At 27.8% G+C, this 23228-nt stretch overlaps 2 protein-coding genes across 3 annotated transcripts in view; both read right to left on the bottom strand.

Moving 5' to 3' along the window:
* LOC107454802 (sodium-dependent proline transporter-like) overlaps window positions 1-23228 on the bottom strand; it is a 136999-nt gene that overhangs the window by 57031 nt on the left and 56740 nt on the right. The gene's annotated exons all lie outside the window — the stretch shown is intronic.
* On the bottom strand, window positions 5352-9198 carry LOC107454809 (uncharacterized). Its single transcript, XM_016072114.3, has one exon. It carries the CDS (start codon window positions 7695-7697, stop codon window positions 5637-5639), a length of 2061 nt encoding a protein of 686 aa, XP_015927600.2. The 5' UTR covers window positions 7698-9198; the 3' UTR covers window positions 5352-5636.

Raw genomic sequence — 23228 nt, 5'->3', positions numbered from 1 at the left:
TATAGTTATATATATATATATATATAATCTTTTAAGTTTTTGGTTGAGGGGGTCATAAAGTATGGCTCTAGAATGTCGAGGTCAATGTCAGGATGGTACAGGATCATGCACAGGATGCCTTTACTTCCAGACGTTTAGGTACATATCGATTTGAAAATGCGTAGTCTTCTAGCCACAACAGAGGATAAACTCTAATCCCATGCATAAGCAGCCAGAAAGTCTTAAACACAGTTTCATGCTTTATTATAAATACTATAAACTTCTTCCACTAGATTCAAACCACGATAAAAGCAAAACTACATTCTAATTTGCATCCTCTCTTGCAAATGAATACAATTAGTAAAATAATAGTTTACATAGTTAACAATTAATTGTGATAAAATAAATGCTTCATTTTACCTTTGGATTTAGATTATACTTTAGTTTAAAACAATTAATTGTGATTAATGAGGTAAAGGAATTTCTGAAGGCATATGATTAACTAAAGGACAAAACAAAGTGCAGAAGTAAAGTTCGTAAAAATATTCATCCGATTTGAGGTTATTCTGTGTAAATTTATAGATTACAAGTATAAAAAAAAGTATATTATACGGATTTCAAAATATATTTAAAATGGTAAATAAAACTAAATCTATTAAAACTGGACAAAATTTATGCTATTATTACTGATACTCCTTTTTAAAGCATTTCTGAACAAGTTTCTAACAGAAATTGAAAAAACTGAATTGAGTGAACAGTGCTGAAAACAAAAAGTAAAATTTTTCTCTGCTACTTTATTACAGACAGTTCAGAGATTTATTCCGTTTTTATTATGATTATATAGAATAAAATTCAACTTAAATTGAAGCAACAAGTTTTTTATGCATATTTTTCAAGGTTCTCGTATGAGCAAAGTTTGCTACGCGTATATCAAATTAATCTAATTTTTTTTAAACTAATGATAGAATGCAATTTTAAAATATTGTATTGAGGCCACAGACGAATTCGTATGCATACAATAATGAAAACACTTCTATACTAATACTTTTTTTCATATCTCTCAAGAAATACTAAAAGAATCATTCATAACTTCAGAAATGTTTACATCATGCGATTTCACATATTTATCAATAAAGATTTAAGCTTTCAGAGAGTTGAGGGACCAACAATAGATTACAAACTGCAAATTGTATTTTTGAACACCATATGCCAAATAATGTAGCAAAAACTCGTAACTTTTATCTCGGTGAGTATTGACAATAATTGCACAAAATTTCGTAAGCCTAGATTAAATATTTATGGAAATATGAACATTTTTATAGAAAGACAATTTTTTTCTGCGTTTATTGTAACAATTTTAAAAATGCTAAATAAAATAGAACAAAATTCTCAGAGCAATTTAAAATTAATTACAAAATTTTCGCTTTAAAACTTGAAAAAAAATTTTTAAAAACTGTACAATACATAAGTAATTAAAGAAGTTCTTTTGAACCTCACATACACCGGAAAAAGTTAAAATTTTTCTTTTTAAATTTTTAGTGAATCGTATTTGGCATCTAATATAAAGATCTGATTTGAATATCTTAAAAATTTTAAAAAAAATTCAAGTAATTTTCTAAGTAGTTTTAGTACTTTATAAAAGAAATTCAAAATAAAGGACTTTCTATAAATATTATTTTGTATCATGAGACAAAATTAAAAAACAAATAATAATACCTTATAAGAAAGTTTCATACATCGAAATATAAATGTATAAGGAAATAAAACAGGCGAAAGAAAAGATGCTTATATAAGGGATGATCCCTAACTATGTCAGTGTTATATTTAATAAATCTTGTTTAATAGTAGAAAATAAATTTGAGTTTTCTTTTAAAATGTGTAAAAACTATTTAAAAAATTGATTGAAACTTTTCAAATTTTTAGGATATTTAAATCGAATTTTTTTAGTAGTTGCCAAATACTATACTAAACTATACCAAATATCACTGCAAATTTTGGAAAAAACAAATTAAATTTTTCCCACACACGCGCAATATGAAATAACTACTTTAATTACTCATATCTCAGGCAATTTAAAAATAAAAATTTAAATTTTGATTCACTAATTTCAAATTGCTTCAAAAATGTTATTTTATTTCATTGAATATTTTTAACGTTATTTCAAAAAAGCGTAAAGCAAAGAAAAATAATTTTTTATAAAACTGTCCATATTTCCATGAATAATTCAGCTAGGTTTACAAATTTTTGTCCAATAACTGTTCTTATTAATCAAAAAAAATTGTTACAAAATTGTTTAACACAGATTTTAGCATTGGGGTATNTTTTTTTTATTGTTCTTTATTGAAAATAAATCGACACGTATTTTTGCGTTTTTGTTTAAATTGCATATTTTTGACTATACGAATTTTTGAAAATTTCGCTTTTTTGAGCACACGACTTTGCAAGTTATTTTTTAACGTATTGCCATCCAGCAACAAAATATTTAAATACACTTTCTTGAAGTGATTTTTCTCACACTTTAAGAAAATCAACATTAAAATATAAAATTTTTTGTTTTTGACATAAAAAAAATTCATTTTCTGAAAAAAACATCTTTTTTTTGCAATTTGGACACCTTTGATTTCTTTTATATTTCGACAGTGTGAAGTATATTTTTGGAATGGTAAGACACTTTGTTCGAAAGATATAAACAAAACAGTGACGGTGTGCACTCCGCGTATGTATGTAGAATATGGCACGACTGTTCTCGAACTCATCCGCTACCTACTAAACTAGAGCGCGGCGTGCGCGCTGTCACTGTTTTGTTTATATCTTTCGAACAAAGTGTCTTACCATTCCAAAAATTTGGAATTAATATCATTATTGATTATACTTCACACTGTCGAAATATAAAAGAAATCAAAGGTGTCCAAATTGCAAAAAAAGTTGTTTTTTTCAAGAAATGAATTTTTTTTATGTCAAAAACAAAAAATTTTATATTTTAATGTTGATTTTCTTAAAGTGTGAGAAAAATCACTTCAAGAAAGTGTATTTAAATATTTTTGTTGCTGGATAGCAATACGTTAAAAAATAACTTGCAAAGTCGTGTGCTCAAAAAAGCGAAATTTTCAAAAATTCGTAATGTCAAAAATATGCAATTTAAACAAAAACGCAAAAATACGTGTCGATTTATTTTCAATAAAGAACAATAAAAAAAATAAATTATATCATTTCTGTATTATAGGTGTAAATTTTGTATGGATTGCCCCATATATATATATGAATTTAACAGAAGATTTTAAACTGTTAACTTTAAACTCTGTCCATATATAATTTTTTTAATTAAAATATTGATTTTGAATTAATTTTTTAATAATAAGAGTGCTTCCCGTACAGTCAAAGTTGAATTTCAGTATGTCTAATACGTTTTCAATTCAAGAGATTTAGTACACCCCCTATAGTGTTGGATAAAAATATTTCAATATAATAAACAAAACTAAAACTATAAGAAATATTGCGAAAATATAAATAATTTTCGAACCTATTTTTTATCACATACCGCAAATTATTTAAAAAATCTAATTTTAATTTATTTATTATTTCTAAACTGTTTACTTAATTGCATTAAAAAAGTTCCGAACAAATTGACATTTTCATACTGAATGACAGGTTGTAAAATTAAAATGATTTGTCATTTTATTACCTGAAAAACTAATTTAATTATATTAAAATTTGAACTATGAAAATTTAAATTTATGTATTTTTATTATTTTTTGGATATTTTATTAATTGAATGTCAACAATAAAGGAAAGCCTGGAATCAAGCAAAATTTATTTATTGTAATAATGAATAATATCTATAAAATTATAAATGCAGGATGAGTTTTAAATTTAAAGACAATGTTTAAATTGAAGGATATAATTCAAATAATTTTTAGATCAATTGATTTGAGAATAAGTAAACATTCAAACAAATATACAATTATTTTTAATGCACTCGTTAACTGTCTGAAAAACTTTTTTTGACTTTTGTAATTGCTGTATAATAAAAAAGAACACAATAAAACTTCAAAAAACTTCACTCGAGAAAGTAATGCTAAATGTAGTTAATTTATTTCACTCATTTTTACCATTTGGTAAGTATTTCAGTATTCTAGTATGATCAATATTTTCTTTAAGATAATAAAAAATGACCATTATAATGATCGTGTTTATATTGTCAGTTCAAAAGGAAAAATTTTCTCAAAATTTAACTGCTTTGCAAGATTTTCTTTTCTATTTTTCTTTTTACAATTTGAAAAGGTTAGGAGTTTTTAAAATAGTTAATGCATGGATGTTGCAATTGAAACATGAAGAGATACACAAATATTTAATGTATTTATTTCCAGAATAAAAAAATTTAAAACGCATTAAGCATTTTTTTGGTAGAAATTTGTCAAAAAATCATAAACCAATTCAAAATACCAAAAAATTTCGATTAAACACTTATGAATACATTTGGGAATTTTTTAAAGCAAAATATACATCATTATATAAATTGCAAAACGTAAATAATAAATTTTCATTTCCTAAAAATCCCATTTGTAATTTTGAATGACCAATAATATTTAATTCATTAAATTTTAGGTACGTAATAGGTATTCTGAACCAGAAAAAAACCTTCAAAACATTAATAGCATATTTCAGAAAAATGTGAGTAATTAAATTTTATCTAGATATATAATGAATTTTTTAAAAATAATTTGTAAACAAAAAATTAAATAATAATTTTAACTTGAATCTAATTTACATTTTACTAGTAATTAAATACTGTTTTGCTAAACTTGTTAAAAATTTTCATAAAGAAATATTACATTTTTTAAAAAAATTTTAAATTTTGTGCCGGTAACTTAATCTATTTGCAGACAAACAACATATTAAAAAACAATTATTTCAAATTGTTATTTTCAGAAAAAGTTTTCAATGGCGACCAAATAGATTCCAATTTCATAACATTTAAAAAAAATATATAAGCATGACATTATTGTCACTTATAATCTTAAATGCATGCAGCATATTAAGTTTAAAAGCTTTCAATAGTAAAAACACTTTTGAGGATGAGGAAAAAAAATAAAAATATAATCAAATCCGGCTATACTGCGCTTATATATGATATTTCGACCATAAAAAAATATGTTATTATATCCTCAAGGCAAAAAAGGATGGAAAAAAAATTAAGCTCTTTCAAAATCTATGTCTTCAAATTAAAAAGCAGAAATATGATATAACAAAAAAGGAAATAAATGACTTAATCTGTCGAAGATTATACCATGAGAACGAAAGTACTTAGATAACGTTTAAGGTAATATTTAATCAAATAATGTTATTTAAATAGAAAAATATAAAAGATAATATTTAATCAAATAACATTTAATCAAATGATATTAAACAAATAGCAAAAGATAATAGATAATATTTAGTCAAAAAGCAAAATTTGTAGATTAAAACAAAAAGCCAAAATTAAAACTTAACATATATAATGGCATATCAACAAACATAAACAACTCCCAATGTAATAAATGAGTTGAAAAAAGTCTGAATGGAGATTTAAAAAAAATACTAAATTAGTGCGCTAATTTACATAACAATTGTTAATAGTTCTACACTGAAAGTTTAGGGGATGATGTTTTGCACAATTTTTATACACCACTTGTTTCGGGCTTTTTGGCGTACGCCATCATTTTTTCTAGAACTGTTTGTGGGGGTCTTTCAGACATTACAATAGCATCAGCCACACTATGTGAAATAGTACCTGGCTCATTGGTTTTCACCACAGCATGAAATCCTTTCTCATCAGCAATGTAGTTAACATTTCTGTATACCCCAAGTGGATCACGATATCCGTACGAACCTTGAACCACCCCTTGAGAATTCGAGGTTTCGTTTCTATGCTGGTAAGTGCCATTTCCATCATGCTGGGTATAACCAAAAACATATGGTTTTGGTTCAATGCGCAATTTGCGCAGAAGTTCCAATTTTCGAGAAGATAGTGGTGTTATATTACCAGAGAAGAATTCGATAATTTCGTTTTCGTTTCTCAAACGATCGCTTGGAAGTATTTCAAGAAATCTTGGTTGTATCCGGCCAGAACTGACTAATCCTTCGTTTCTGTTAGTGAGAACGACTGGGCTTTGATTCGTTTTTGATAATACTGGGTTTGTAGAACTTATTTCAAGATTATCCAGAACGCTTTCTTCTTTTGTATCGTTTCCGGCAACATTTACCTCCACATTTGAAGAGTGAATACTTTCAGATTCAATATTTGCTTTCTGTACTGCTGGTGTTGAAACAGTTGAATTTACAACACCCAAATCAGAATTTGGAGCGTTTAATGACTCTGTGGAAGAATTGGCATATGTGATTGAGTTTAAACCAAGAATTTGCATTATTTCGTGCACCTGAGATGAAGAGAGAATTTCACTGTTGTTTTTCGTCAAAGAGTCAGAAGGAATATTGTCATTAGTTGGAACCGTAACTAATTCAGTGATAGTGTACGGTATGGGACGAATCCTACCGTTTTCTGAAATATCAGGTATGTTTCCATGATAGGCGGAAGTTGTAAAATTTGGAACTTGAAATAAGATAACATCACTATCGTTTTGACTTACTTGGTTTGCACTTACAAGAGTTTGATTTTCCCCTATATTGTCTATGAGATGAGAACTGCTTTCAAGTTCATTCGTAGAATTTTCAGAAGATGAATGAAACAAGGATGCGTTACTTTCTGGAAAAGGCTCAAAGTTTAGTGCAGACAATATGCCCAACTTTTCAAGGATTTCTATATCTTCCGGAGTTAATGTCATTTCTCTGTTACTTGATTGTAAATTGCTTGACGGATATTCATCAAATGCTATTTCGTAAAATGGTGGACCATTATTATTTCTCCCAAAAGAATTAACAGAAGTTGATCCTTGAACAGGTGCCCACACAATCCTTTGGCCTATGGTTGGAGTCTCAGTTAATGAGAAATTATAAGGCTTGTCGTTTATATTTTCTTCAGCAGCAGCAAATGTTTCAAATGGAAAGTCGTAAAATGTTTCAATATAGGAATCATTATCATTTAAAGGTATTATTTCAAATGGAAGTCTAGTTGACACTTCTCTAATAGGATTCAAATCATCAGAATGTAGGGCATGGATCTGAGATGGCGCTTCAAAACTCACGACTTGTTCATTTAAGGGTCCGGCTTGTCTCCCTCTGACACCCAAAGCATCCATTAATTCTGGATGTGGTTGCTCCCAAAATCCAGCAGCTAAGTCAACTGGTAACTCGACTACAACATCTTCTACATTACTCACAGTATTTTGGTGTCTGCTTGCAAGGGGTGATTGAAGATTATTTGGATTAAATATTTTAAGTTCATCATTTCGATTTCTGCTACCCGTGAACTGTTCCAAAATAGGACGAGAGAGTATCCTGTTACTAAGTCGAGATCCATAAGCTCCGTTTGGTAATGTGGACACACGGACATCACTAGGTATGTTCCCTTGCGCCATAAATCTGTTTAGAACAGCAGGAACCGGTGCATTTCTCGATATTAGCCATAAATCAGAATGCTGCGTCTCAGCTGTTTGAAAATCCACAACACTATCAAGAGATGTATTATTTTTATGCCGGATTATCCTGTTGACTTCTTGTGAGGTAGTTATTACGATGATCTGGACAACAGTGAATACAATAGAAGTTCTAAATCGTGACATCTTTACTTGAATTGAGAGAACTATGAGCTCGTTCGCCTTCTCAGAGGTCGAATGGCATAAAATGATATCAGAGTTTCCGTTTTTATACTATCATAAAGGTATGGCATCTGACCAGAAGTAATTCACTTCTGTTGACATTTTTTTTTCTTTTCTACTCTCAGAACCAAAGAGCTGTGAAATAGCTGAAACAAACTGCGTATAGTTCTCTTTTGTACTTTAAGTCCACTGAACCGCTTCTTTAAATACTTGTTCATTCAAATGTAATATTTTTCTTGCATTTATGTTAAGATTCTTCAGAAATATTCATAAATATTTGGGCAAGGAAGCTGAAACACTTCCTTCCACGACATTGCTTATGAATTACTAATAAATAAACAACCTGGAGCTTTCCATTCAAAAGAACCGAGAGTAAAAAAATAATTTACTATTCATAGGTTCCACTTTAGACTTCCTGAGTTTATAGATCAAGGACGCAATCAAGGACGAATTGAAATTTTGATTTACATGCCATTATATATTATATAAATCTAATAAGATTTTAAAAAATCTTTAAAAAAGATTTTTTAAAGATTATAAAATTGGTTGAGTAATTTTTAGTGCTCTTCCTTTTATTTGCAGTTTATTATAGCAGTAGCGCTTACTTATCCCACCATGACATAATGTGAAAATACCATAAATTAAAACAATAAATTACTGATTATCAAATAAAGTTTTATCCTTGATTAAGACAGTATTATAATTTATTTATATTCCTTAAGGTCATAAAAAAGTTTTCAAGAATTTCATATTTATTCGATTTTTATTTTTCAATATCTAAAAAAAATGTTATTTCCAAAATTTGAATTAAACATATGGTATTACTTAATTTTTTTTAATAAAATAGAATTTATTCTATATTTTTATGGCAAATGAAAATATTTTATAGAAAAAAAGGTATTATGTTTTAATTGATTTAAATATTCGCCTAAATATTTTAGTATTGAATTAGAATTAAAATTAATGTAATTCTAAGTTATACTATTGCAAGCTATGACAATGAAACAACTTCGTGATGTGAAGTTTGTGATAATAATCTGCGATTATTTTCTCGTAAATTCAATTAAGCATTATAAATTAAATTTAATTCGATTAATTCTCATTTTTCAAAATTTGAAAATATTCTATGAGGTACTTTACTTTGAAAGCTCAGATTAAAAACCTGATATTTGCATTGAAAAAAAAAATAAATACACCATCATATAAAATATTTAAAGACCAAAATATGAAAATAATTTTTATTTCAAATTTAGTGGATGATAATTTAAATTTTCTGGAGAAATAAAGATCGTTGTGCTTGGAATATTTTCATTAATTTTTTTTTCTGCATCAATAGGAATATTTGCATGTTTTATTAATTTTAATAGACTTAATCATTTCTGTTTTATAAAAAAGGAGGTTGATGTACTTATCATTTTTTATTACGTGTTTATCTATCTGAATACCCGTTCCTTGTGAAAGATGAAAGAAAGTATATGGTCAATAAATCAGTCTTAAATAACACTATTAAATCATACACAAAACTATTAGACAGATAGTGACACAATTAATTTAGCTAAAAAGAGAAATTTTTTCTTAATCTACATTGTTTGTCCTCCTTCCTTGTGGATTTATGTTATCAGATTAAGCAAAACATGTTTATGGAATTTCATCCCTTAAAAATAAAGATTAATTATATTCAGCATTATTTGGTGCAATACTACGTTCAATGGAATCAACATTGATTTAAATGGAGGTTATATTTCTCTTTAATCATAATTTAAACTTATGTATATGACTAGAGATATTTAAACATGGAAAATATTTTTGCGCAGTTATTTTTTTGACATTGTGAAGATATTTAATCCAGTTTTATGGAAGCCTTTTGGGTTCACTTTTCGAGTACCCAGTCTTATGGAAGAATTAGTCGTAGTATTGGTGATTTTCTGATGTACATTGCGGGAATGAAAGAGGGATTACTCCTGAGATTTCGAACAAAACCTCCTTGCTTTGTTTAGGGAATATTTTTAAAAGAAATAAGCATTTCCATAAAAAGGGAAATAAAATGATAAGAGGCAATCATTTTAATATAGTCGAAGAGTTGCATTTTTAAATGACGATTATAACTATAAAGGGGACGGACTGAGGCCTTCAGTCATCCAAAATTCCTCAGTCCTAACGCCAAAAATTTTGATCTACCAGGGAACGAATAGATACGAACGGACACTTAGGAGCATGAGAAGAGATCCAAAGTTATCTATAAATAATACAGTGAAACCTCCAGTAATAACCATCTTTGTTCGTGGGTTCAAATTCTGCCGGCCGAAGACTAATGCACGGCCGCGTAGTAAAGTGACTGATGCACGTTAAATCTGTCGAGTCCATGTTCCCATAACAAATCAACACCTCTAGGGCTACTGGATTGGAGATCAATCGTTCTCTGATTCAGGTCAAAATTACGATCTGTGGATGAATGAATGAATGTATGAATGGGTTTGACGTATGATGTGGCAGAAGTCGAATTCCTGGCCATAGATGGCGCCACTGAAGAACAAGAAACGTACACTCTGCCTTAAATTTGCTCGGTTTCACCAAGCAGGCTTGCTCGAGTGGCATTAGAAACAACAACATAACCATCTCTATTTACGACCAATTTTAGGAGGCACGAAATTTTTGCGACAGACTTCGAGTTGAAGAAAACCTTCAGGAGAGACCGTTAAAACCTCTCTCATCGTCCGGGAAAACATCTGCACCAAATGCCGGAAAAATCAAATAAGGAAACAAGAAAAATTATAAAAACAAATTAGTAGATTAAAATGTATGTGTGAGGCTCTTATTTAGATACGATGATNGCCCTATAAACGGGTGCGACGTATGATGTGGCAGAAGTCGAATTCCTGGCCACAGATGGCGCCACTGAAGAACAAGAAACGCACACTTTACCTTAAATTTGCTCGGTTTCACCAAGCAGGCTTGCTCGAGTGGCATGTGGCATTAGAAATAACAACAACAACATAACCATCTCTATTTACGACCAATTTTAGGAGGCACGAAATTTTTGCTACAGACTTCGAGTTGAAGAAAACCTTCAGGAGAGACCGTTAAAACCTCTCTCATCGTCCGGGAAAACATCTGCACCAAATGTCGGAAAAATCAAATAAGAAAACAAGAAAAATTATAAAAACAAATTAGTAGATTAAAATGTATGTGTGAGGCTCTTATTTAGATACGATGATTTACTATGACTATCAATAGTCAACTTTTAGAGTTGAAAGTTAAATTAGATAAAAAATTTATTTTGGAAAAAACAAGCATCTTAAACAAACATACCTCTTCTCATCTTTTAAAGCTAACTAATTTTTATGATATGCAATTAAATGCATATTTAAACAAAAAAACATGATTGTTTATTTATTTAAAATAGCTTTATCATTCATAATTGGTAAATTTGTTTTACTCATAATTATATCACTTGGAAACATTTTTTATAGACCCTACATTTTATTCATACATCCGTCTTTTCATGACTCAAACAGAAGTATAATTTTCGCACCAAGAAAATGACACTGTCTAAAGCTAAAATCATTTGCGAAAAATCATGCTGCTTCGATAACAATTTTGACCTCAATTGATGTAACCTCTAAGAACGGACTGAGGTCGCTTCCGAGAGGTTTCACGTTATAACCAAAAAACAAAGTCAATCTCATGTTAATAATTTTAAATAATCTGGCTACTGTTCAATCATCAAAAATACCGTGAAAATTTAATATAACCTTTTAGCCGAAACATTTTCGGGGAATAAAGCAGCTTAAGGAAGATATTTTTTGATATTCGAACAGTCGTGACAGTGTATTAATGTGTTATACACTTGTATTGAATTAAAAAAGTTAACCGCAGCATTGATTCTTAAGAAGAGAATAAAATATTTAAATTCACTTTTCATAAAATGTGATAAGAATTAAATAATTGCTGTAATTTAATCAAAATTAGATAAGGAAAGATTCAAAAAATTTAATTTATGAAAGTAAAGAAATTTTGAAAGACAGGAAATATGTACCGAATATAATGGTATCGCAGATAGTAAAATCAATTGAATAAAAATGCCATACAATTTTTTAAGTTACTTGACAAAAGAGATGCGATCATCATTAAACGTTTTTAACACAATTTATAATTTATGGCATATTCTTTTTTTTTTAAATGAAAAAAATATAAATGTGAAGATTAAAATGTAACTAACTCAAAAATCAAAAACTAATATAAGTGAATGTGTTTTCTTTTTCTCATTTTCATAAAATTTTTATCACATAAAATATGATAAAAAATAAATAACTGCTGTGGTTTAACCAAAATTAGATAAGGCATGATTTAAAAAATTACATTTATGAAATTAAAGAAATTTTAATAGTTAGGAATCCTATAATGGATACCTATAATGGTATCGCAAATAGTAAAATCAATTAAATAAAAATACGGAGCAAATTTTTAATTTACTTGATAAAAGAGATGCAATCATCATTAAGCGTTTTAACACAATTTATAATTTATGGCATTTTTTTTAAATATAAAAATTTGAAGATTAAAATATAACTAACTCAAAAATCAAAAACTAATATAAGTGAATGTGTTATCTTTTTCTCATTTTCATAAAAATGAAAATAAACGCGTTGTCTTTTTACTAGGTCAAAAACCAGGAAAAGCGAAACCCATATTATAGAAATTTACAACATATTGTCCAGACTCTGTCAGTAAAAGTAGAAAGAAAAATTTGAATAAACGGGTCGCTATTCATTCATCTCTTCGGAGAATTATTTTTTTCTACTGATTTTTATCGACAAATTCGGTTGCAGTTAAAGAGGGAATAAGGGAGAAGTATCACTTAATTTGACACGATTTGCGACATCGGCATATTTTACACAAACAATTTTCCACTAAAGTGAATATGTGCCAATATTGAATTCGTTCTTGTCTATTGTTTCTTAATTTACACCTCAAGTAGCTGAACAATAAAAAGTTTGGTTTCTATTTTTGGTTAAAGTTTCAATAAACTTTAAACTATTTTATGAGTTTAATAGTAAGAGAAATTTCACCGAAATGTGTTAAAAGGTTATGTATTTCATTTAAATATGCTTCATGTCTTTGCAAGAGCCGACGTTTGTGTATAAACAATTTAAATTCGTGATGGAATTATGAATTATTTATTTTGATTTCAGTCGCTTTCAAACTAAATATATTTTAATACTGCTTGTGATGCCACAATTGGCATTACATATTTTATAGCTTTTGAAATTTCTTTAAATTACTTAAACTTATTTCTTTTAATTATTATTAATCGAATTATATTTAAATTAAATAAATTTGTTAATTTTTATAAAAAGCGAACAAAAAATATTTTATTCTTTCTTATCGATCAATGTATTGACTAACTTTTTATTTCAATGCTAATGCAGGCTCATTAATTCACTGTCTTGCCTAATCGAAAACAAAAATCTATTTATGACTCTTTATTATTAATTTCTTACCTCAAATATGTTTCAGTTACATGGTTATTCTAATCCTCACAGTCTTGTTGGCGATTCGCGATCGCCAAAGTATTTTCAAACCTAATATTGATTATGCGGGGTTGGCCTTATTTTGACTATGTTATCTTTCAGTAATTCGCCAATCTTGGATCTCTTCTCCATGCTCCTTGTGTCCGTTGGGAACAAATTCAGTCACTTTCAATTTCAAAATTTGTGGAGACTGGGGGTGCCCTTTTGGGTCTCCCAGTCTTAACCGTTGAATATTATTCTCAATCAAGACTTCTCGATGTTATCTTGATTTCTTTAAGGAATTTCTTTTCTTTATTTTTGAATTATGGCCATTTTCAATATTTAATAATTAATAAATCAATTTCAATATTTAATAAATCAATTTTGCTTAAACGAATTTATTTATTTCCATGAGACAATTATTTTATTACATCCAAATTAAGATGTGTATGTAACATCCAAAAGTCAAGGATGATACTTCAACTACCACTAAAATATTAGTAATGGAGATCAATGTTATCACACTGCATTTTTTTTTAAATTATTTTGTTTATACATTCTTTTTACTTTCATGTGATTTTTAGTTCACATTATAATAAATTCCGAATTATTTTACGATAAAAAGTGCTGCCACTCAGGATACCAGCAATTTTCTCCGTAAAATCCATTTTATATCGGAACATGTTATGCAACAAAAAATCTGATATACTGCAAATTTCACAGTAACAACATCCGTAAAATCACTGAATCTGTGCAATCAAATAAATTTAACTTCAATATCGCTACGGTTTAATATTTTAAGATAAAAATAATTTTACGGATGATGTGCCTTAAGTGTTAGTACTTTATACCGCAATTTGATCCAGAATTTTTTGCAATTAATCATTTTTCAGGAATCAGCTTTTTTTTTAAATCACTATATGTTTATAAACTTGGAATGATGCGTTTCTATATGACTATTAACAAGTCAATATTAAGGCAACTATCAATAAAAAATGAATTAAATGTTATATTTCCTTATCTGCAATTTAAAAAAAGGAAAAAATCACCACACAACAAATTTGTGTATAATATATACTTAAATTTGATTGAAATACTTTAAACAAATATTTCAAACTAAATATTTCTATTATAACTAGCCTCCTCCCATGACCAGCTGGTCTGCCGTTTTAAGTAAGTATAATTTCAAGTGTTTCGATATTTATAATCGCGCAATCAAAAATCAAGACAATATATAAGTACAAACTCATATTACTCTTATGAGAGTGAATTTAACTTTTTTACTATTCGTATGGTATCATGGTGAATTTATTTTAAAATTTCCAGTGTACAACATATGTTAACATTATAAAAAACAAAAACAATTATTCTAATCATCTCAATGGTGATTTTGATGGATAATAAAACAATCCAACTTTGTTAAAATCAAGCTGTGATTTAGATATTATTAATCCTGCGTATTTACGCCAAAATAATATGTTTAATTCAAAGAAAGGTTAAATAACACCCACGGATGATCTTTTAGGAAAGGAGTGGATGGAAGTGGCTCTCATCACGCTCCTCGGGAAATCACAAGATTCATTATTGTTTTCTCTCTGGGTACTGAGAATCACGTGTGTCTACCCAATAACTCCTAGAAAAGAGAAGGCTTCACCACGTGTTAGCAAAACGTAATGACATCTTTCGTATTTGAACCCTCTGTGCAGCTTAATAGCCCGAATGCAGTGATATCTTTCTTATTTTTCCTCGATGCGCAGTTTATGTTCGTTACGCCGGACTACTAAATTGATTCGTGCTGAGGCCTTCTCTCTCTTAAGAAGTGTTGGTTTACCGCTCCTGTCCACCAAGGACGCTATTCCATGTCGAACATTGTTTTTTTTTATTATCAAATAAATTTTGCTTGTTTAACAATACAATCCACCTCATCATTAATTTTTATCATAAACTCATATGTACCAATGAATTTTATTTGTTAAGGATTTTTTCATTTTCTCCAAAATGAAACGAACTTTAACTGTTATAAAAAAATTTAAGTTAAAAGTATACACAGAGCTGAAACAGTAAACAATACACCTTAAAGTGAAAAAATAAATTTATGAAAATAAATAAATAAATCAGCCTAATAGTGCTGTTCAAGAACTAAATGACAGAATAACCAAATAAATGAGTATTTACGTTAAAAAGTTAAAGTAAGTCTTTACCTTCATATGACGCGTTTAATTAGTAATTATTATGAGGTTTTGTTAGCCAATCAGTTTTATTTAACTTTTTGAAACTAAAGTAAAATATTCTTGTTTTTAAAAACTTTTCTATTCCTTTCTTGGAACCTGTTCTAGGACTTAATGTGAGTACACAATAGTTTAAGTAGGATATAGTTTTACGTTTAATGCCTCTATCCAGTATTGTTGCTCAACCTTGTACCATTAAAAAATTGGATTATTTTTATAAGTTTTTTGATATTTTTAACGGATAATAATACAGAAATAAAAATTTGTGTTTAAAAAAGAATGTCAAGAAGTAATCATTATTATTAGTATTTGACAAAAAAAGTTTTCGTATTATAGTTTAATAATTTTATGCATCTTAAAATTGAAATGCCGTATCGACGAATAAGAATAGGCATTTTATGTTTAAAATTAATTGCGATGGTTAAACATAGCATTTCTTTAATTTTTGATAACTTATTTTAGGCTATGTATTTGTTTTTAGCACCCGTTTCCCCTTATAATTTAATCTATGAGCTTAGCAATATTTAATTAGGTATTTCATTTTGTTTTTTAAAATTTGTCTGATTCAAATTTTTTTTTTGTTGAATATTTTGAAACAATGATGTTTCTATGACTTCACAATGCTGAAATAAAATAATAAATTTTTTATGAAAATAAATGTATGTTTTTTAAACACAAAAAATAAACATTTTTCATGAATGCATTCAAACAACTCCACTTAGAGGGTTAGAAAATGTCTCAAAATGATCTAAAAATATTTGCCACCTGTAACAAAAGACGTAATTTCGATGTTGGGCCGGATCTCCATGGCTCTGGAATATGGTGATTGTTTACGAACCACCCCATAAAAACTTATAAACTATAAAAAAAAAACACGATCCAAATCGATGTTCCAATTCTCTAGTTATTAGCGACGACAGACATATATACAGACTTTTACTTATATGTCTTTAGAAATGTATTTTGAATTCAAAACTTGCAGGTGTTTTGAATAAACTGTGAAATGAAGTTTATATGTTTAGAATTAAATAAAATATGGTTATCATTATTTGAAACATAAAAACAAAGGTATCACTCTATTTCTAGCAGCTGTGAGAAACCCAATATCTCATTATCTATATTAGATACAGTGTGCAAAAAATAAACGGACCACCCTAAATAACTCTTGATCAACCTTTATGTTTAAGGGGAGGGAACCTCAACTATGCTTATTAATTAGTACAGACTATAATGTAAGTTACGAAATCAAGCCCAAAAATGTACTTTCGCTGAATAAACATATGTGTTTTAAGACGGATTCGTATTTCTCACCCCTAAAATATAAGAGATAAACCATTCTGGAAACATTGTCCAATAATTTGGTCAAAAGAGCGGTCTAAAGTTTCGACCCCTTAATTTAAATTTTGCTTTTTGGGTTCTTCACCATGTCTCGAGAACTTTTTAAGCAAATTGAAAATTTTTTGCACAGCATTATAAAACTCGTTTGACAAAATATAATTCCTCGCAAAATATAAATTTTAGAAAATTTAAATTTTTTTTTATTATTTCATTTAATAATGCTCCACAAAATTTTAAATTATGAGATGTATCATTTCTTACATCATTTAATCATTTTAAAGAATGTAATTTTACATGGCAAAATAACAATCTGAGCGAATGCGGTCGAATAGTTCCTGAGAAATCAAATTTTGAAAAACTCGCATTTTCAAAATTTAATTTTTCATAAACTATTTGACTAATTTTAATCAAGCTTTATATTTTACCATGGAAAATTACATTCTTTAAAATTATGTAAAATTTTTTAAACCCTACAATTCGAAATTGTTCGACTATTATTAAATAAAATAATAAAAATTGACTAAAATTTACTTTCTGCGCGTAATCCACACGTTGGACTAAAATTTTGACTAAATTTTGACTTCTGACTAAAATTTTTGGACTAGACATTTCAGATTGAGGTCACCCCCTATTTTTTAGGGGTGAGAAACCTGAGTCAGTCAAAAAAAAAGATATGTTTATTCAAGAGAAAATATGTTTTTGTGTCTGAATTCGTAGCTTTAATTATCATCAGCACTTATTATTTAGCATATTTGAGGTCACCTCCTCGAACCATTAAGATTGAGTTCTCGAATGTGGAGATCCGATCATTAGATAAAAGGTTATTCAGGATGGTCCATTTTTATTTTGCGCACTGTACATGCCTATGATAACTATTACCACAATACCAGTATATGCCATAATTAATTACCATTATTATAGTTAAGCATCACTCACATTAATAGCTTCGAAATATTTTTAGGCCTCAGAAAATAAAGTATTACAAAACTAATTGAAACTTCATTTAGAATTAGCATGTTTTTGAAATAAATTAGAAAAAATAATGTTCTACAGCTTACATTCAAAACACCTCTACCTACATTTATTTTGTAGATTTAGGATATATAGCTGTGAGAATTACTTTAGTTTTTGATATAATGAAATCCTTATAAACAAAAAATTAAGCACGCAAATTTATTAAAATTTTCTTAGTATTTATTTTTGAAACGTAAAATATTAATAACTATCAAGTTTTTTTTAAGATAAAGCGTTACAATATTTTTACAATTATGATACGGGATTGAATATATTTAGTCACGGAAAAAGTTAAAAAATAAATCTAAACCACATAGAAAAATTTAGGATTTTCCGCTTTTTATCATTTATGCTCTAACACTTCCTGATATACAATGGTCCAAACAACAAAATCGATTTGAAAATGTCTGAATCTAAATTTTCTCTCATACTTGCATTTGAAAAGACTCGCTAAACATACGGTTACTACACATCCTTTATGTGTAAATAAATGAGACGTGTCGTTGCATATTTTTTATAGTATTGTATAATCTTCGTAAAGTATTATGTAATTGTATAGTATTGTATACTTCGTACAGTATTGTATTATGTTATAATGTATTGTCGTTGCAAATATATTATAACATCCATAAAAAATTATATTAACCAAAAACGAGAAACATATCTTTTTGATAATAGATTTTAAAGAAAAAATCTCATATCTCGAATAAGATAAATGTCAAAGAAAGTATATAAATAGTTTGTAAAACATATCGGGAGACGAAATACAAAATACGTGATTGTAATTTTCTGAAATCAAGACAAAACAATTTGCTTTTTAAAAAAAAAACACAGATTCAAAACCAAATTCACTAAGAAATATTTCGTTTCCAAAAAATTAATTTAATAAATACTTATAGATACACATTACAGGTGATTACTTAAATTAAGAACTTATAAATCTTAACAAATTTAGCATTGACTTTGAATATTTGTTTATCATAATATAAATGCTGTATGACCTGCTAAACAATCGAAAGCAGTTGACCCATTACTGTATCTTAATCTACCAATGCAACTCAATTTTTAGATAAAAGACTTAATCATAGGAAAATATTATGCAAATAAGAAAATTTAATGCAGGTCAAATGTTTCCAAATTATCAACATTTTTAAATATTTATTAAAAATAATTATATTTTATTTATTTTTAATGTTGGTGAATGTCAATGCATTATATAGAGCCCAAAAACTATATTTAAAACTATAGAGCCTAAAAAATATAAGACTTTTTATAGAAAGGGAATTTTCTAAATTAAATATAGAATAAAAATATGCTGTACATTCACAAATACTTATATCATTCATTTTATTAAATTAAACTAATACATAAAGTTATACAACAGAAACAGTTTAAAAAAATACCGTATTTCTCCCCTAAACATGCTAAAACTACGATATTAAATGCATTTTTACTGAAAAATTCGAATTTCTTTCTTAATTTTGATCACCCAACTTTATTAAAATATTTTAAGGAAAAGATTTCAAAATTCTTAGAAATTTCATGTTTTAGAAATGAATTTTGAAAAGAAGTTTAATCTTAGAATAAATAAGCTTAATTAAGCGTATGTTTAATTTTGTGTAACCGAACCCAAAAATATTTTTGAAAATCTTTTTAGCATTTTACATGAAAAGATGTATCGAAGTAGGCTAGGAAAAAAACAATCGCTCCTCTAAGAATTTGCTGTAATAATTGAAGTCTAAAATACAACAAAGCGTAATAATATAAAATGGGGCATATTAATTCTTATTTTTACCATACATTTGCAAGATTTACGTTTATTTCAACCCAAGAAGTATTTATTTAAATTTTGTAAAAAAAAGTTTTAAAAAAATTTAACAAACCATTACTAAGATTATTACTGGATATAAATCTATATAATCAGAATAGATAAATATTTCTATGAAAACATTTCTAAAAATCTGCTTTATCTCTTAAAACATCATTTTTACAAGTGAAAATATTCTGAAACTATTGAAGATTCTAAGAAATATTTTTGCCACCTCAAAATGTTTTACCTGACTATTTGTTTATTTACAAAAATAACATTTATATTATTATAAAAACATTCATACAAGAGTTAAATAAATCAGAAAAAAATACAATTACAATGAATGATTCTGAGAAAAATAAACTTTTTCAAATATTCTTATCGGTTGATAAATTTTCTGTTGATAGGAAAGAGAAATTTTTCAAAGAGAGAAGGAAAGTTAACTTAACAGAAGTCTGAAATATCTTTTGAGATCTTAAAACAATGTATAATTGAATATTAGAACCAACATTTTGAATGCAAAAAAAAAATGAAAATAAAACATGGTTAAAAACAAGTTCTAAAAATCCAAGTATGCTTCCTTTAGTTACTGAAGGAAGAAAACTGCACACACAATTACTAGATAATATTTCATCACAAAAACTTCACATGGAATAGAAAAAACTGGCATAACAACACTATCTTGAATTTATAGAATAATTCGGTACTTGAGCAACAACAGCAACGTCAGCACTGTTACGATTTGCCACACCTGGTTCATTTGTTCGAAGAACCGCGTGAAATCCACCAGCGTCAGCAACGTAACTAACATGTCTATACACGCCATTCGAATCTCGGTAACCATAGCTCCCTCGAACCACACCGTCTTCACTTTGATTTTCTTCTCTGTGCTGCATATTTCCAAAATCATCTTTATGATTGTACTGAAACCTATAAGGCACCTGGGGTATCATATTTTTCGATTCTTCTAAGTAATAATCTCCACTTTTTATATTTGGTGCAATATCAGCAATGCAGTTGACGAACGCCACAACGAAATAAACACAGAACACGAAGAACTGAACATCCATCTTGGAAATCGATCTGAAACAACTATATCTTTTCAGAAAAACAATCAATTGTGGCTGAACTCTGGAATTGTTGTTTCTACAATGACCATTAAGGTACGCAAAATTATTAATAACTTTTTTCCCACTGAAATGAAATTGTATGTAAATAACTCGTAAAAATAACCTAGTAAACAGTGGAAAAGGAAAGAAAAAAAGAACAAGATGGCTAACTGAATTGCTCCAGAAGATGAGCTTTTTTGATGAGCAATAATGCATGAGGAAGTTATTCTCATATACGTGAGCATACACAAAAAGAGAATAAAAAGCCTTCATTATCTTCACTTTCGAACATAAAAGCTTTCGATTCAGTGGAGTGTAAAATTAATGTCAGTAAAAAAAGAGTTGTTCTATCCAAAGAAGCGTAACGGGTGTGGCACATATTAAGATTTGATTCGCGTCCTTGAGAAATGTAAACAATAACAGTACTTCCTCCATATCTTCTATAAGCAAATTCTTAGCGCGTCTGCAATACAGCGATGCTTAAAATAATTTTTTTGTGTTCGCGTCCCAATAATAAATAAAAACAGAGCTATTTAGGGTAAATGAATTCGCTAGAAGCAATAAAAGTTTATCTCTTTTTAAGATCAAAAGTATGCAAAAAAAATTATCAAATAAAAATGCTTTTTGGTTATTAAGTATATATAAATCTTAAATGCAATTAAGTCTTATTTTCATATGATGTTTTAATGTTGAATGGAAATGCACAAATTTTCTTTACTGTTGTATTAAAATTTTATTTATTCTACTTTCAAACTTCTTTGCATGTCTTATCTTTTTATGGTGCTCCGTAACCTAACAATGTGTTTCACAAATCAATATCAAATAAATTTTGTGAACAATATAATAGATAATAAATTCTTCGACCTTTTTGTGGATTTTTTTGTTTCGTTTAACATATGATTTATTGAAAAACCCCAATGCTATGTAATGTCTGATTTTATTTAGAACGCATAAATTGAATACAAATCACTATAACTATGAAAATTTAGATTTGAAAAGGAACATAAACTATGGTATTGAACTTTCAAAAATTTCATAAAAGATAAAATAAATACATATTCGCGAACTTAATATGACTTTTAAATTTAAAATTGGATATCAATATTTTATGTAATTTAACGCTAGATTGTCCAAAGAAGTAATTTTGACTGTTTCTTAATTTCAATTAGAAAAACAATGATGTATATAGTGACACAATTTCTTAGAATTTTGTGACTTTTTGCACAACATATAATTTTTTTTACTCTTAATATTTACTAATAACTTATTGTTATATAACTGTAAATAATATAAAAATATAAAAAATTCATTTTAAACAAATTTCTTTACACATTAGTTATTCTTTCACAATCCAATAATTTTGATTGCTTTTGTCAATATAGGTATATACTAAAGTTTCAATCTTTTTCGTGTTAAGAAATCTGGTTCAATACAAACCTTTTTGAAAAATGGATTTAGTGATGATTTTATATATAAAATAGAAAATAATAAATATCACTACATTTTTAAGAATAGCATTAAATAATTGAAAATTTAATTTTTCAAAATCGCAAAATGTGCTGAAAAAATGGTAAAAATGTTCAGACACAAATTTATATTTTTTAATTCATAAAATTATAGTTAAGGAGATATATATATAATATCCCAAGCGGTAAGAAATAGGGAAAATCTAAAAGTGATAAAGCTTTATTGTAAAATAAAGTATAGACTTGCAGTAAAATGTGTATGCACGAGTAAATAAATGTAAAAATTTGCTTAAAATATGCATTCTGGCAAAATTTGTCGAAGCAGTTCTTATAAACGCACACGAGGCAAGGTACATAAACTAATCTCACTTCCTAAGTTATAAAACCTCTATTTAGTGCATAAAAAGAAAACAACACTTTTAGACATACTATTAAAATTCCCTTAAAAATACTTAGAAAAAAAAACACGATTTTTTGCTAAATTACGTAAATTCTTGTGCAAACCCATATAGCTGAGTTTTTCGTTAAAAGAATTAATGAATACTAGTGGGCTGCGTCCCCTGCTCGGTAACGCTCGCCAACCCCCGAAAATTGCAACGCAATCTTATATGGTTTGCTTCGAAAACCAAGCTCGCTTCGCTCGCTACTAACTTAGGTACACTGCAAATGCGCAAAATTCTAAGAATTCAACACAATCATTCAAATACATAGAACAACTTTTTTTTTGAAAAAAATTGCATCTTTTTAGTAAATACTAAGTCATTAAAATAAATTTGAATTCAAATAAATGACATGTAATTCATTAAACCTATTAGAAATGTGCTATAGTATTAAATCTTAAAGCGTAACAGCACGACTGAGACTCATTTTTTAATGAATAACTAATAACAATAATAAAACAAATAAATTCGTGATATAAATCAAAAATCGTCAAATAAATTCGCAATATATAAATTCGTGAAAAAAAGCGCTTTCGATAAAATACTAAAATAGAGATCTATCGACAAAGACTACTCACTT

Source organism: Parasteatoda tepidariorum, chromosome 2 (genome assembly GCF_043381705.1).
Source record: "Parasteatoda tepidariorum isolate YZ-2023 chromosome 2, CAS_Ptep_4.0, whole genome shotgun sequence".
Taxonomy (NCBI): domain Eukaryota; kingdom Metazoa; phylum Arthropoda; class Arachnida; order Araneae; family Theridiidae; genus Parasteatoda; species Parasteatoda tepidariorum.
The sequence above is the reverse complement of the archived record's forward strand: the minus strand, read 5'-3'. Positions and strand labels throughout refer to the sequence as shown.